General features: G+C 32.1%; 3 protein-coding genes across 15 annotated transcripts in view; 1 reads left to right on the top strand and 2 right to left on the bottom strand.

Moving 5' to 3' along the window:
- Window positions 1-17,892, bottom strand: part of LOC100863102 (uncharacterized) — a 226,362-nt gene that overhangs the window by 113,576 nt on the left and 94,894 nt on the right. The window lies entirely within an intron of this gene.
- The window catches only part of LOC105735512 (uncharacterized), a 40,863-nt gene that overhangs the window by 21,401 nt on the left and 1,570 nt on the right, over window positions 1-17,892 (top strand). The window contains exons 2-5 of one of the 12 annotated variants that reach the window (XM_086907390.1): window positions 12,082-12,257; window positions 14,004-14,213; window positions 14,294-14,474; window positions 14,555-15,211. In XM_086907390.1, the coding sequence (XP_086763516.1) occupies window positions 12,237-12,257; window positions 14,004-14,213; window positions 14,294-14,320 (258 nt within the window). In that variant the 5' untranslated portion in view covers window positions 12,082-12,236 and the 3' untranslated portion in view covers window positions 14,321-14,474; window positions 14,555-15,211. Of the gene's footprint in view, window positions 1-10,153; window positions 10,290-12,081; window positions 12,258-13,679; window positions 14,214-14,293; window positions 14,475-14,554; window positions 16,817-17,892 lie in introns of those variants that run through there. The other 11 variants (XM_086907392.1, XM_086907391.1, XR_015291847.1 and 8 more) reach the window with 11 other exon arrangements.
- Window positions 9,389-9,736, bottom strand: LOC147657762 (uncharacterized). The gene has a single exon (XM_086907393.1). It carries the CDS (start codon window positions 9,734-9,736, stop codon window positions 9,437-9,439), a length of 300 nt encoding a protein of 99 aa, XP_086763519.1. The 3' UTR covers window positions 9,389-9,436.

Genomic DNA, 17,892 nt, shown 5'->3' with positions numbered 1-17,892 from the left:
TTCATTCATTTCTTTGCTGCGTATCTCGAAGGATTTCGAATTCCTCCAGCATCACGTGCACATCCTGTGTACGATTGTAAAAACCGGATGTGAAAATTTATGGAAGACGTGGAGGATGAAAATGATGATGTATGATTGAAAGTGGTACAAAGTGTCTCTTTTTTTTTCTTCCTCTTTTTTTTTCTTCTTATGCGTCGATTCTTTTGACATTGATCCTTCGAAAACCTTGTTTTTATCGAGATATCGTTGTAAGATAACGTATCGTTTTAATATGCTTTAATCGTTAAATTAATTATCAATTATTCAATCATCGTGCAATGAACGAACGTTTTTCTTTTTCCATCATTTAATCAATAAGTTCTGGAAATATGTCTGATTCCATATCGATGAAATTTTATTCTCAATTTTTATTTTCAAGTGTAGGTTAAGAAGGGAGAGTGATCAATCAAAACGATTTTTTGATTGAGAAAGGAAATGTATACGTAGATACGTGATCGTTTTCAATTGTAAAAGAATCATAATTATTTATTTATTGCAATTTAATCAAAAGGAAAGAAACAATTATCGTGAACTATATAAATATATTCTATCTTATACGAGAAGAACATTCACGAATAATCCATATATCGATTTGCAACATCCTCCTTAATCCCTTCGCCCAATTTCTCAAGGAAAATCTCAAGGAATCGAACGTAAGTCGATTGATCCGAATTTGATAACGTCATAGTGAGCATTCATAATTCGAGATAGTTCGATTAGAAATGAGAGGCTTTCTTTGAATCTTCATCCAGTCTTGCATTGTTTGTTTGATCTATTTATTTAAAAAAAATTGTGTCCTGTGAATATTAGCAATTAATAATTAACTACTTCAAGAAAGAGAGAACGAGAAATGAAGTTTAGGTAATAATTCTTCAAAATAAATATTGTATCGTTATTTAAAAGGATATTATAAAATAATATGTTCGTTAAATCACAAATAAATGAAATGAATAAATTCTATATAAATATAGATTCTTATCATAAATATTACATTCTTTCAGTACGTATATATTATACATTCATTCAAAACAAAAATAAAATATCCTAACACTTTGATAAGTTTCATTAGTCTAAGATGAACGTAATTCTAAAAACTACAGATTCAAATTTCACTCATTACTCAAACATTATATCTCAAACATATCTCTTGTACTTTTTAAATATTAGATAATCATCCATATAAACATTAGATTATTTCTCCATTTCTTTCAATTTGAGCACTAATTAAAAGAGTTGTTTGTCTTTTATGAGGATGCCACTGAAAACCACAGATTCAAATTTTACTCATTATTCAAACTCTTATCTCAAACATATCTCTTGTACTTTTTAAATATTAGATCATCCTCAACTCTTATTTTGATTTAAGTTAAAAAAAAAAAAAAAAGAAAAGTAAAAAATCATCCATATAAAAAATTAGCTTATTTCTCCATTTACATCTCTTTCAATTTGAGCACTGATTGAAAGAGTTGTTCGTCTTTTTATAAGGGTGCCAGTGAAAACAAAAGGGGTCCCAGTCAGAGATTGTTTTGGCAATTGGTTTAACAATAATATATACACAGTTTCATAATAAAATGTGTGTGTGTGTGAATGGCGTATAAATTAGCTTCTCTGTCAGATTATTTATAGGAAAGTTTTAATAATTCACTGGTTGTGATACTAGTTGCAATAGCGAAATTGATGCTTCATTGGGTTATCTTATATTGTCAATTTAGTATCGTATCGATAAGATAATTGGATGGGAAGAGATGAAATGATTGGAATAATTGTTGGAATAATTGGTGAAATGAAATTGGAGTGCACAAAAGTGCATGTAACACGTGCTGTATGTTTTAGAGCGTGGAAGTTGAAGTGCAATTATTTCGGAGGATGTACGACGTTAAAGTAATCATTGAAGTAGTGAAATGTGAATGGTAAAAGTGGCGGTGTGCTGATGCAGTTAAAAGTATAATTGTTTGAAATTGTATAGTATTCATTCAGATGATTAATCGTGTAACGAAAAGAAGATAATGAAAGCATAAAAGCGAGAGACTGAATGCACCAATGATTGAACAAAGCGGAGTTTGAATTATAAATTATTCGAAATTGGACTAATATAACAACGATTGCAAAGTTCATTGCTGCATCTCAAAAATTGCAAAACAAAAGTTCTTGCAAATTTTTCAATTGTTCCATATCATTTAACTTCAATTCCTTTTTTTTTTTTTTTTTTAATTACCAAGAATATGACAAAATATAATATAATTCCTATTTCCAGGTTGTAATAACAGAATCTTTACCTTTATTTTTAACGATCACTCTATTAAAAATTCGAAAATAAAATTTCATTCTTCCTTCAATTTTCCCCCCATCTTCTACACAAGATTTTTATTCCATTCAACCGAAAAGAAAAATTCAATAATAGAACCGAATGATTCATCCTGTGATAAATGAGTATGGTAATTCCGGCAGTTTGGTCGCTATATTTAAAATCCGGTATCGAAGGATGCGGTTTTAAATTCTCCGTGGCTGCTGCTTATACCCGCGCCACAAGACCGCCAAGCGTGAAAATAACAGTAACGAACGGATCCCTCGAAATTTATGCGTTTGCATGTGTATATAGTGGTGATATACCACCTCTGGTGAAACGAAATTACGTGAAAAAGCACGTGTCAAGGGTGGACTCTCCGAGGCAACGTTGCACGAGGAGAATGGGAAATGAAGAACAGAAGATGAAGAAGGGTTTATGGGGGGGGGGGGGGCATGTATGAGTGATGCGTGTGTAATAATGTGGATATGGCTTGGATTGATATATTCCAAGTGTATTGTATAGTACGTTAGAAATTTATGCGTTACAAAGAAATGCGAGAAAGAAATGATGGATTTTTCATATTTCTCTGACTAATAACGTATTTACATTGTCATGTTTCTATTGTGTTAAATTGATGATGAAAGTATGATCTATCGATAACAAGGATGAATCATGATGAGCTATGTATTATTTGTTGGTTCTAAAAATAAACATTATTTCGTTATTGTTTTCATTGTTGTAGTACACATTAATACACAAGGAATAAAGTACGAATATATAATATTCTGCGAAGAATCTTATTGAGAATAATGTTAAAATTATAAGGAGTAAAAAATGCGAAATGTAAAAAGAAAAGGCAAATTGCATTGTCTTCTTATTTTCACACTAATAGGCTTCTTGTAGCTGATACTTCTTTTGGTCAAGAGATGAAAGAATTGTGGTATTTCAAGCAGAAAACTCTGGGTGATGATAAAAAGCCATAGAAAACAAGATGCTTGTTCACGAGGGACTAAAGCAAGAGTGTATGTATCTATGTATGTAAGACTAAAAAAGAAAATCAGAGAGAAGTGCTTTGAAGAAATACGTGTAACAATTGCAGTAGCATTATTGTCAAGAAAGAAGAGTGTTTGCTGTAAAGAAAGAAATGTGTCTGTTGCAAAGGAAGAAGTTCTATTGAAGTTTTGAATTGTTTGTGTTGTGTCAGTTAACCCTTTTGCTACCAAACCACAGTTCTTTGAGTTAATGTAATACAAAATATTTGTTTAATATTAATATTTCATTGTTGAATATATACAATTGATACGAGAAGATAAAAATCTAATATCAAAAATTACAATATAATGAATAAAAAAAAAAGAATTTAAAAAAGAAATTTGAATACCATACCTTGAATAAAGATTTAAAATCTTGATGCAAAAAAATTTTTAATAGAGAAACAAAATTTCATACAAAGTGGAAAAAGAATTATATTATATTGAAATTTCTCTTTTTCGTACTATATATATATATATATATATAATTTTTTATATCATAATACGTAGAGATTGCCATTATATTCGTGAAAGTATTTATTCAAATTTTTTAAATACATTTAATTTACGACACATCTATGTTCCTTATAATAAAAGGATAATAAAAGGAACTTTCACAATTACTTACAGTATCATTTGTCAATAAAATGACAATGTTTCCATTTTTTAATTTAGTGTTAGCCGTTATATGCCAATAAACTCAATAAATTTATTTTTGAAAGTAATAAATGATGATTTACGATTAGTTGTGCAGACATAACACAGCGCCACTGATCAGATACGACGAAGTCAGTAACTATACGCGCGCATGCGCACACGTCCACATTACGATGTGCATTTCCCGCATTAGTCGCGGGATACAAATAACAGGGGAAACAGAGTTTTGCTGCACCCGGAATACGAACATGTTAGCAATTCGTGATCGTGTTGGTGATGCGTGATTCGCATAAAATGCGGAAAAAGTAACTCGGTTCCCATCTACACTCATTGAATCTCGAAAACAGTCGAATATAAATGCGGAAACAAGCGTGCTCCTCGATAATGCGATGACCCGTCGTTTAACCGTGTTCTCATCCAAACGCGCAAATAAAATGAATTCGAAGAATTGGTTAGTTTGAATTATTGACTCATTTTTTATTACAGAATTAAGATTAATTATTACTCGTTTTCGTTTGAAATATTCTTAGAGAAAGCATCAATACGATATGATTGATAACGAAATATATGATCGATAAAATGAAATATCGAAATAAAAATAATTTGTAAAGAATTTTATAATTATAACATTTTAATGGAACATTTTTTGTTTTTATAAATGAAAAAGAGACCACAAAAATGATAGATTGAGTTTGAAAAATCTGAATCAAGTCTTACTTGTATCCTCTTTACTTAGATCAATCCAGTCTCACTTTTATGAGCTACTTAAAGTAACTAAAAGAAAAAAGAAATCTCGTAAAATTAGTCGATTTATTGCACGGTATTTTAAATTATCGATCTATCTTATCTATATTAATAATAATAAAGTTAAATATAAATTAGAGTTAAACATGATAATTATTTTATCAATGTTATTTATTGAAGTGATTATTTTAATTCTTACATCGATTATATGTGATAACTAATTTCCGGAAATTAAGATCTACACGTGATGATGATAGCCTTCGAATTTCCTTTGGTGGTATTCGCTAATAAACTCATTTCCGGCCTGAATATGGACGCATCTGAGGTTCATTTAGCTTCTCTCGTGATCGATTTTGGAAAACGTGTTGGAAAAATTAATCCAAGAGATAGACCACGTAACGATACTAATATTATTGATTTGAAATCTATAAATAGGTCTCATCAATAAAATTTGAATATCGATCCATTTTATATCAATCAATCGCATTAGAATAAATGTGAAACGGTATTAAAATTGTTATTCCTCCATTTTTAACGCTTTTTCGTTAAAAATCAATTTTTACCAACTTGGGCCAATTAAATTGGAAGACAGACGAAAGATAACACGTTTAACTTCCAAATTTCTCTCATCGTAACTGTCCCCAAACCAGCTTAAACAGTTAATGTCGCCAGACACGAGATCGTGTCAATCAATGCCCGGATAGGGCGCATCTGTCCTTACTTTGACTTCTCGTCACGTACGAGGCTCGTACTCTCGATCGAACACGTTACACCTTATATCGCAAACAATGCACGACCGAAAGGGAGAAGGAGTGGAAGCAGCGCGTGTGTGCATATGATTAGGGACTCGATCACGCGATCTCCGGCAGCAGATGCACCCGGAAAGAAATCAATTTGCATTCCATCGAGAACTTAACGCAGATAACTTGTTACCGTTGAAAGAAACACAACCACGATGCAAAGGATGACAAAAAAGTTTGGATTGGATCGAATTTCCATTTTTTTTTTTTTTTTTTTACTTTTTTCCAATACGATCTTTAGCCTTCTTATCTATATTGCAATATTGTTGCAAATCTCGGTCGAAATTTTTTTGTTTGTTTCTTCAGAAGATTCCATGAATATATATATAAAACACCCTGTATATACCTGCCAAAGCAGGTATACTTTTACGGTTTTTGGTTTTCATTTGGAAAGCGCATTCTCTTGCAATTGAGAAAATACGCCAACTTTTCTCGTCCTCGTTTTTCGAAAGTGGATTCTCGTAGATTAAGGAGGGAGAATCTTTTTGTGGTTGGTTTCGCAAACAAAAGTATCAGCATCACTCCGTAGAACAGAGCGAAGAAGGAAGGTCTGATCTTGAATGGATTTTTTGAAGAAATTGAAGAGATCGTGAAGGAAGAATGTATAAGGGCAGGGTGTGTGATAGGGGTGGCTGGGTGGGTTACCAGGGTCCACGCTATCGATTTGTCGAAGCTGTACAAGAGAAAATGTGTAGCAGCGTAGACGTATTGTCTCGTTCGTGTACTACATGTGCTTCCAGACCCGACAAGCCTGATCCAATTCTTGACTGGTAATTTTCGATCGATTTAAGCACCGTGTGCTCGTTTGCAAACGTTGATAGGGATCAGATTGGATTGCTTCTCGTTCTATGATGAAATTTATAAGCGTGTTCATATTATTGAAACGTAACGACTCCAATTTGTTGTCGCGCGAATGAAACTTTATCGCTAGAAATAGATTAGATTTATCAATTGCAAGAGGAGGATCAAGCTCGATCGATCGAATCGCCTCAAATACATTTCAATTAACGCGTCAAATATTTCCTCGTACGTTACCAATAAAATATCGTCCTCGGATGGCCAACAGGCTGAAAAACAATTTCACATGACGCCAACCCGGACAGCTGTACAGGTTACTTAATCACGCACGGGAAAACGATCAATAGCATCGAGACTCGTTCACAAAATTCGCCAACGTGCATTCCAATTTTCGTTAAACAAACGATTGTCCGACACGATTGTTATAAGAAGTATATTTATGATTTATAAATTTATATATTTGTAAGGAACAAATCTTGAAACATTCTGTGTCAAGAACGTACGAATGAACGGAAATTAAATCTCGGGATGAGAGATGAGAATGAACAATTTTAAAATAAGGAACGAACGATATACGAGCTGTTAAGACATTTTTCATTTTTAAAATAAAAGAGAGAAAATTCAACGAGCTTATATCTCAAAAGTGGAAATGAGAGATGTCTGATTGAAAATCATGGGTATTCAAACAAACATTTTGTTTTATATCATAAGAACCAGAAGCAATTCCACTTTCTGTATATTTTAAATGGAAGTGGCGAGCTACACCCGGAATACGGGTATAACGTTACGCCAATGGTTCAATGTCGAGCAGATATGAATCATGGCTGGCGTTGCAGCGGCGAAGGTTTAACGGTGCTGCTTGTCAAAAGCGAATGCAACAATATTTGCGAGCTAAGAGAACTGGGTTTCGATTTCAAGCGAGTCGTGTACGCATGGCGTTCAACCGATACGTGTTTCGCGTGATAGCCGATCGTCTGGTGACTGGAACTTCTAGTCTCTCTCTTTTTTAATAACTCGCTCGAATAAATCGCGATACATGTAAATTATTCCTTCCGATACGATCTATAAATGATCTCTTTGGTTTATGATTGCTTATAAAATATTTATTCGATACCGAAGTTTTATTCGTAATTTTATTCTATCTATTTTACTCGTAATTTTAAATAATAATTAATTTCCAATTAACTTCATCCAATGTTCAGTGACAATTTTATTTCGCTGTATACATAACCTAACTTTTTCTTCGTTTTCAACTATTTTTTACATCATATCGAACGAATACAATTGGATATCGAACTATTTCCAACGGTATACGTCCACGAAAAGCTTCTTTCGAACGTGTTAAATAGCTTGGCGTGTCCCTGTTCTTGATCGGTAACACGCCTAGTACGTGAACGATTACCTCTTTGAACCAATGCCCTTAAAGAAATTCAGGTCACGGTACACGGTCATTCTATCTCATCTTATTTACGCTGTTGGCCAACCTCGTGTCCCGGAAATACGTCCATTAATGCCCATGCCTTGACTGCCATCGGCAGATAGTTCGATGTTAAAACGGTTAAGTGACTCGCGATAGGCCCATTACATGCTTTGCTCTCAAGCAAGTGGAAGAAATCTAACGAGGTCTTAAATTGAGGCATCAAGTGGCGCCACCAACTGTGATACAGTGACATCTAGAGTTGCATGCAACGTTTCAAATTCGAAACTAGAATGGCTATTTACGACAATTTCAAGTCGAATTTCTGACTCTTAATTTCTCAGAATTTTTGTATTAACTTGTGTTGAGTCATACCGATGGAATTTCAAGTTTTAAGTTTATAGTCCATCTTCTTTTTCTTTTTTTCTTCTTTAGACTTTTATGAAAAAAATGAGAAAAATGTACGATGAAATATCCAAACTATGATCACGTGTATATAATAATGCAACAATGATAAAACGTTTCACTATGGTATTCTATCTATTTCGAAGTATATATATACAGGCAGTTGTTTGAGTATAGGATGTACATTATGCATGCCTTTGGTAACACATGATCAATTTTACACAAATATAAATACCAGAATTGCGAAATAATCAAAAATGATAATATTGCTTACGAAGAATTGAAATCGAAAAAATGATTTCAATTCTACTTTCTTGAAATCTTTCATGAATAAATTTACAATCCACTTTCATAAATAAAGAATTTTTAAAAGAACGAGCTTAATCCTTTGGAAAAATCCTGTATCCTTCAGAAATTTGTTCTTCGTTTCTTTTATCTAGCTTTTTAGAATTTTAAACGGAATGAAATTTATTCAACAAGTTACAAGAATATTTTTTCAATACGTGGATTACTTTAAAACAATTTTTCTTCAATTAAGCGAAACAGTTTATTGAACGAAAAAAAAGGAAAAAACTGTGATCGACATAAAAGTGATAAAAAAAATTTTTTTTTTTAATCAAACGACTATGCTATCGAGCAAGGCAAAAAAGTGGGGAAAAAAAAAATTCTCATCGAAAAAATCGTGGCTAGAACCACCACCATAGCAAAAGAAAGAAAAAAACATTCGATCAAAGAACACAATGTATCTACGCACAGCTATCGAGAAACGAAAAATGAACTACATGTGATGCGTCCAGAAACATTTCGAATGGCTTCGAATTTTGAACATGATTCGATACTTAAAACCCTCGAAAGATAAGCGTTAAAATTTTTCTCGAAAGCAATCTCTTGATAGATTTTCATCCATCAACCTCTCGAAAACGTTTCGAAGCGTCACGATCGATTCCCCATAATCCTTTCCCAATGTTAAAAGGAAAAAAAAAAAAAAAAAAAAAAAAACTTCTCGAAATCGATCAAACGCCCATCACTAACTATAATAACCTCGCGTCCATAACGTAACCAAAACGAGAGGACAGAAAACGGATGAGACGCACGAATAGAAGGCGCACTGACTCACCGCATGAGATCTATGATGCTGATGATGCATAGTATGATGATGATGATGTCTCTTCTCCTTAGCGTGATGCTTGGCATGATGCTTGCTGCCCCTGTGCGGTGGATAAGTGTGATAAAAGATGAGGTCGAAGCAAGGCTGGCGTCACCTGACCTCGGCCATCTCGCACTTGGCCACCTCTATCTGCCTGTTGTTCGGGTGATGGCCTGGCACCGTCAATTGGGCCGAGCAATTGTTGTGCATCTTTCTGGCCGCGTTGTTCCCGCCCGCCGCTTTCTCGTCGTTCTGCGCCGCATTCTCCAACGTCAGATCGTTCTCGTCCAAATCGACCGTGAACGCGATACGATGACGGGCGGGCAGCATTTTCACGTTCGAGCCGATCGGTGTCACCGTGGTCGCTGGATCCAGCTTCACCAGGGCCGCTTGCAATTCCAGGGCGTCCATCGTGTCGAGCCTTAAGCTGCGAATCTCTTCGAGACGATCTTCTTTTCGAACACACGCGTGCGGATCGATCTCGTCGGGAACACGATCCGTCAACGCTGTATCGAACGATAATTCAGTTCCCTGACTTATCGGCCAGATAACGGGTGACGCTCAGCGAAAACGCTACTTCTTCCATTTGAGTCCCTCGGCCACCTTCCTCCTCTCTCTAGCACGAACCGCTACACCCGCGCGTTCCACCTTCACATCGATATCTCGAGAAGCGGGGCAGGATTATGGAACAGTAGTAGTGGGTTGACCCTTGAATTCTCATCCGTGGTGGATCGAATCATCACACGAGTATGCCCGCTATTTTTATTTCGTTTCTGGAACGAACACGCGCGTGTCTGTGTGGAACGATTCGCGCGACGGACACTTTATTTTTTTTTTTTTTTAAGATACTCGCGCGCCTCACCTCCACGATATATCACTTTCGTGTGATCGTTTTTCGGTTTATCGAATGGTTTCGCCACTTTGAGAGGTGTACACTCTGCAAGGAAAGAAACGTGATGTTCCGGTAAGTCACGTAAGTCGAGAAAATCAGGCTCGCTGTACTCTGTCCAACGAGTCGGTTCGGTAGTAGTACTATTTCATAGTAGGTGCACGTGTCCCATTTGGGGCCGAGAGAAAATTTATTACACGGTTTTGAGATATCAAAGAAACTAAAAATCTATGAAAAAGTCAATCTTTCCTTAAAAATGATCCGAACTCGAGTTATTTGATAAGACGAGAATTTGATGATAATTATGGATCCCAATTTGTTTATAAAGATCGATAATAAAATTGTTGTTTTGTTAAAACATACTTGCATTACAGAATTTGGAATTTCTTTTTACACTATTGAAAAATTATTAAAAGTATTTCTCTCAAGATTTTCAATTAACTAATATTTGTCTCAAAATAGATATCTATGATATCACGTAATTTGTACGTGAATGTTTCAATTATCTTAACTCTGACGTGATTCGTTGAACAAATTACAACTCGTTCCCTCGGCTTTACGTGACATCGATCTCGTGGACGTCGTTTGAAAATACATTTTCTATCTGCTCTCGTCGCAGGCTGCACGCGACTTCCACGCATCCTGAACAATAGCAACTCGAGTAGGCATCCAAGATCCGCCTCGTCATCGCGATTATGATTCTGGTTGGCGCGAGATCGCGTGAGACCGCTTCGTTACGCATCGTTGAACGATCCTCGAGATTTAACATGGGGGCCATGTTGTATTTCATCGTTTTATACTTGTACACGCCGTATCGAAATGGACAAGATTATCCTCGAAGATAAGATGGCATGAAATGAAAAAGCTAGCTATCCTGCCTCCTGTTACTTGAAATCTTGAAAATTTTAAAAAATTCGCGCAGATACAATCTCTAGAAACGATAGAATTTAAATTCTATTTTAATCGGTCTGTTATTAAGGTGCTCCTTTCGATTAAATCTTGGCCTCTTTATTTGAACGTAAAATCCGGATACCGAGGAGAATTGTGAAAGAGTTTTCCGTTTTAAATGATTTTATTATGGTGTTCTGACTAAATGAGTGGGAAGGAATCTTTCAAGTTTTATCAAATCAATCAAATTCCTTCCTGATATGTACAATTATCTTAGGCCTACGATTTCGTTAACATTTTTAAAACTAAAATATAGAAAATTAATTTTCGAAGAATTTAACAATAAATAATATGTAATGATAAAATGATAAAATTAAAATAATCAAGTATAGTGTCCTAAAAAAATTATACTGTAATAGTGTACATTGTGAATTATTGGTGGAATTATATTTGCATCGTTCTTAGATGATGTTCATTGAAAATTAATTCATTAAATAAATTAATAAATTGTTATTTTGTATATTAATAATGTAAGAGTATCTTCAAATATTCAAAATAATTGTTCAACATAGCGATAAATAATCGAAAATGTCAATAATAAGCTTGATTCTTTTCTAAACTATAAAAAAGAAAATTATAAAAAATATTATTCATTTATTATTTTCATTCAAATATTCGAAATTTAATTTCTTCAAAATCTCATTTTTCTTAAAAATACTGATTATCGATATAAAGATATTAATTGATCATCATAATGTTAAATTATTCAATAATGAACCAGTTTGTTATCTTTTGTCAATATCAATTAATTGCTAGGATACAAATTTGATTAAGTGCATGATACGATATACTGTTTCTAACGATTGTATCCAAATCCATAAGTTTCTAGAATAATGAAATGTATAATTGTTATTCAAATTTTTTTTAATATTCTTATTATGTCGATATCTTTTCTTTTTTTTTCGTTTAATTAAAATAGATGACTCTGAGTTATGACATCTGCTCACTGATCGATCGATGAGGAAGTGGTAAAATCGTACTGAATGGATGAGAGAAAAACTGAAATGAAAAGCTTCAATTGATGGATATTTTTTACATATGATTGATGGAGATTCAAGCGATTTTACATGATTCATGTATGCAAAGAAAAAAAAGGTAAAACTGGTCAACCAGACAAGCAACGATACTTACTTTACGTTGCTGCGTGAATTGTAAACCACAAAATTCATATAAAAAATAATTACAAGCAATTGATAATTCAAACTACTGGTTAAAATAATTTAATTATACATGTTACTTGATTTTTAATATATAATATATTATAATATATTGTAAATTTAATACTTGGAATTTTAGAATAATATTAAAAATGCAATTACAAAAGCAGCAAATGTAAAGCAAAAAGGATTAATTTAATATTTTCATTTATTTAAAAGTAGCTTAATTTTTACTTTGAATTTGAGGATTTGTTATACAGCGTGAACTAACTAATGTTGTTTATCAAAAAAAAGCAATAATTAAGGTATTCAAACAAATTTACCAAGACAATAATAAAATATTCAATAAAATATAAATTTCTAAATTATAATATTATAAAAATGTAAGGAACAATTAAGAAAGGAACAAAAGAAATGCAAAATGCTCATAAGCTATTAAAATAAAATATAATATAAGAGAAAATCTATGTTAGATCATAATTATAATAAAGAAAAACATAATCAATAAATATAGATTACTTTTCATCCATCCATTGCTTTAAGGGATAATATATTTTATTTATAAATTAATTTAAAGACATTATTAAAAATATTATCTATATTTTTAATTATTATTAATTTTTAATAAAATATAATAACTTACAAATGTTTATTAGATAGTTTATATTGATGCAACCTACAACAAACTATAGAGAAAAAAATAACCTGAAAAAATTCATATTTTGCATTCAAATGTAGTGTCGAATGTATATATATATTTCTGATTTGCAACTGGAGAAGCAAACTGGTGATTCACTCGAGACTGTCGGCACAGACAGAAAGTAGAAAATTTGCATACAACATCCTAGAGACGGAAGACCTTATGCTGCATTTTATAATGGCCTTTTTTTTTTTTTTTTTTTTTTTTGATGTAGAAAAATTGTCTAAAACACAAGACTTTTTTTTTTAAATCATTCAAAATAATTGATATATAAAGTTTATGAATCCTATATTTTCTGTGCATCTGATTATGTTTTATAATTTCTGACTTAAAGTATTTCATATAACTAAGTTATGAATCACAATATTTTTTATTTTTCCTTCTTATAAGGTGTATTTATGGATAAAAAAGAAATTGTGAAAAGAAAAACTTATCAAACACTTTTAAATGATAAATGAATCCATAAGTAATATTAATTATAAATTAAATAATATTAATTCTGCATTTCTTATAAGTTAATCTAACATTATCATCAACTTTTTAGTTTTTTTTTTGTTATCCTAATAATTTAATATTAATATTGCATTATCTTTTGCAGTAAATATGTTTTAAATATAAATTTATAAACACAATATATTTATTTCACTGTTCAATATCAATATCAATATCAGCAATATGTTAATTGTAATATATTTCTACATAACCTAAAAAAATTATAAAAAGAATATCTCTTGAAGGATAATTGAGAAGAAAAACCCTTATTTGATTCGAATTAAAATCAATAAAAGTTAAAGAAAACCAATGAACCAAACAATTTTAAGTTTTCATTTGATCATTTTCCGTGAACATCTTCACTGTTGTCCTTGGAGCGAAATAGCAATTAAAAGTGCCTATTCCACAAATTACCTATTCGTGAACGAGTCAGCAGAAGACAAATTTTATACCGGCTTTATGGAATTTTATCTTGCTTTATGTTTGGTGCAGGTATTCGTGAAAGGAATTCCAAGGGCACTAGTATCTGAACCTCGAAAGGACGGTCAACGCACTATGGTTTTCTTTGTGCGATTCAGCCGCATTTCTAAATCGTTTCAACGTACATTGAGAAGCGGCGAGTTCAATTCTGGGGACATGAAGAACGCCCACAGAGAATCAGCAGCATCTACTTTCGACAATCCAACATGTCTAGTAGTTTTTGTAAAGTTTGAATAGAATTGATTTTTCTCACTTTCAAATGGATTGAAAAAAATAATATTACATCTTCTTTCTTGTTTTAGGTTAGGTTTGGTAGATTAGAAGAATGAAAAAATTGTTATTGAAAACTGACTATTTTACAAGAAATTATTTTAATATCTAAACAAAATATTTTCTCATCTCAGAAATGATTTATACAATTGAAAAAAAACAAATGCAATCATAATGAGATCATATGCATTTCTAACCTGCAACAGCTATAAGGTATAAATTAACCTAGTATTCCATTAATAACGAACAGACAAAAACTAAAATACAATCTGTTTTCGCGTTAACGCCTAAAGATAGATCACGCCTCTTCGAAAGGAATATAATTACCGATTGGAAAAGAAAATCACAGGATATCCCGGATGACGAAGCTGAATCGATCGTTAAAGATGGAGAGATTAAGTTGAATGTTCCAAACAAAGGATCTCGAACTGGACAATGGCTTCTTTCCTTCTCGATACTTCTAGTGATCTTTGTCGCTAAAAGAGAGAGTGAATAACCAGTGTAACAAGGAACCATAACACGATAGATGGATCTTTAGTAACTATAATGACGTTTTCTCGTTGTGGTGCGACCAATCGTGCAGCGGTAATTAAAGGGCGTGGAAACTAGGTAGCTTGGCTACCGGGCCATTTTTTTCTTTCGACACAGATACGATGAAAAGTACGCCGCATATTGTGCACATTGAAAAGAACATCACACTGTGTATAATACTAGGTGGTAAGAACAGAAAATTTTCATTCAATAGTGAGAAACATGGTGACGCGAAAGGATATTGAGACCTTTCTCTCTTCTAATAATGACGGTTAGTCGTTTGATATGCAAAATTAATTAATAAGAATTAATAAGAATATTAATTCTCCCTTATTATTTTCATCGTTATGTTATTTTAGTATAATGTTATATTTCACATTATAAATTATAGAAATAAAATTATAGAATAATTTTAATAATTAACATTTTTAATAATGTAGAATTTTCACAATTAAAATGAGGATTCTCCTTGAAATATAATTAATTGCATGGAAAAAGAATAATTATACTTAATTTTTTTCTCTTTTAATTGAACGTCAATTTAAAAATAAAGAATTATTGATTTTTAATTGAAATTTAATAATGAAACTTTTGTTTATATATGTATAAATACACATGAAATAATCAATATTAAATTTAATTAAATTTTAGTTAAATTAAATTTGATAATTTAATCTTATGTTATTACAAGTATTATGTAAATTGATATTATAATTATAATCAACTTTGAATTTAAAATTAAGTTAAATAATAATTAAATGTGATTCTTCAATTAAAAGAAAAAAAGACTTTATTATAGACAAAGCTTTTATTCAATCAAAGCTTAAAAGAATTCAATAAACACCACTTCTTTTTGTCCATTTACTAATTGGTTTAACTTAAGGGGATTCACTTTTTTATTCATTCTTTTCTTTCGTTCCATCTTTTATTTAATTCTCATTAATTGAAATAGCATTGAAAAAAAGTTGATAAATATGTATGAAATATTTATCTTCCATAATATTAAATTGTTAATATTAACTATATTATTCTTCCAAAATTCACATTGATATCTATTTTTTATTATTTCTTACGATTTAATCTTCGTTCTCAAAATACACAAGTAATCAAGCTAAATCAACGAAATCACACAAAATTCCTGTCAACATAACCTACTTTGCGAAATCTAATCAACTAATTCACAAACGCTTCCTTCGAACACCCTTCAAATATTTCTAAATCCAATTCAACAGAATTCCCAAACACACATCTCAAATATCCTTAACCTTCTCCTTATTCGCAAATATCACTCTCCCATCTTTTCTAACCTCTTTCCCCGTCAACTTTTATTTCTCCACTTTCTTATTTAAGAAATTATGAACACATATCGAGACACTATCTGCCCTGATATCAATATCGATAAACAGAAATGGGAACGAAGTTTCTGGATTTTCTATTAAACTTACTTTACTTTCTTTATGTGTACATGAATGTGTGCACTAGACGTCAAGAGGTAAAGTTACAATCGTCCAGGCTATTCGGCCATTACAGGATGCTGGATTGGTAACGATGGGTGGATACTTTCATTTTTCTCTTTTCTTTTCTTTGTTTTCTCGAACAGAATTAACCAGCTACTCTTCATTGTGGACTTTAAGAAAGGTTATCGGATGGGGGTCAGCTGTTCTTTCAGTGTGTATCGTTCACCATGTAAGAATTAAGTACAAGATCTACGAGATTAAACCTGCAACACCAATAATCGAATAATAACAAAGTCGACCAGCTTACTTCCTCTTATACCTATCTATTTCGGAAGCGGCGTTATTCTACAAGATCAGTATCAGAGGCTGCCATGGTTCAGGCCACATCGGTTATAATCTATCTTTTTTGAAATTACTCGTTATTGAATGGATACTCGATGAATGAGTATTTCAGAATAGTTTAAATGTTTCTGGAAGTAATTTTAAAAGAACCATATTTTGAGGCGGTGCTACATTATTACGAGATTTTAAGATTAAGAAATAGGTTATGTAGGAGTAGAGTAATTGGTAAGTATTGCTTCAAAGTAAATATATTATAATTTAGTATTATATATTTTCGGTTATATAGAAACAGTTGTTAGTAATTAATCAATATGATATTTAACTTTAAAGTAAAATTTTAATAATATTCTTTATAAATACGTGATACTTTCCAAAAAGTCCTATTTAATTATCCATAAATACATTGAATTTCTTCAATCTTTAATATAGAAAAAAAAATTAGTTTTTTAAAAAGTAGAATTCAATTTCTTAGAATACAAATTTATTAGAATAGAAATTGTAACTGATTATTTTTTCAATATATTTTAAAGATTACGAACTAATATTAATACTGTTATAGCAATAAAACAAACTGATACAAAGTTAACCAATAAAAATAACAATTAAACAACAAAATTTATAAATATATATCCTACAAATCAAAATTCTATTGTGTCATATGAAAAGTGATATTGTAAAAAGAAAAGTTGTCATTGACGTGTTTCGAATTTGAGGTTAATCACGCGCGACGGATCAAAATCGATTCCACCTGACGATGTCGTCGTTCTATAGCGTCACCGGTGAACTTTCATTGTTTGTCTCCGATTACCTCCGCAATTTGTAATTTAATAATCGCCATTAATCAGCGTCATAAGTTCGTTCTCGTGTTTGGGCGCCTTCGCAAACCTAGCGGACGGGAAAATGGCGAAGCATGCCGTAAAGATAAAGTCGGACGCGATTCGGTCACTGATAAAAGGGTGAACGTGATTCTGAAAATGACGGCTCAAGCGGCGATTAGCCTCTCGAATAGGTCGAGGGAAAGAAATTGCACAATGGGGCAGAAACGACGTAGGAACGACACGAAAAACCACTATTCTTGATAACGAACAATGGAGCTTTGTTTTGCTATGATACGATTACGTTGTTAACCGGTATTTTGGTGGTGTCATTTCTTTGAGAGGTTAGAAGCGCATAAATGTCTTTCGAGATTGATGTGATACTATAAGTGATAATAAGGGTAATTTATTGGTATTAAAAAGATAATTTTATGTGTAAAATGGATAACACTTTGTGTCCATGAAATAAATTATATAAGATTAATA

The sequence above is a fragment of the Apis florea genome, unplaced genomic scaffold (genome assembly GCF_048593485.1).
Source record: "Apis florea isolate Af1SG1 unplaced genomic scaffold, ASM4859348v1 contig_2839_pilon, whole genome shotgun sequence".
Classification (NCBI taxonomy): Eukaryota; Metazoa; Arthropoda; class Insecta; order Hymenoptera; family Apidae; genus Apis; species Apis florea.
This window is presented reverse-complemented; position numbering and strand designations above follow the sequence as displayed.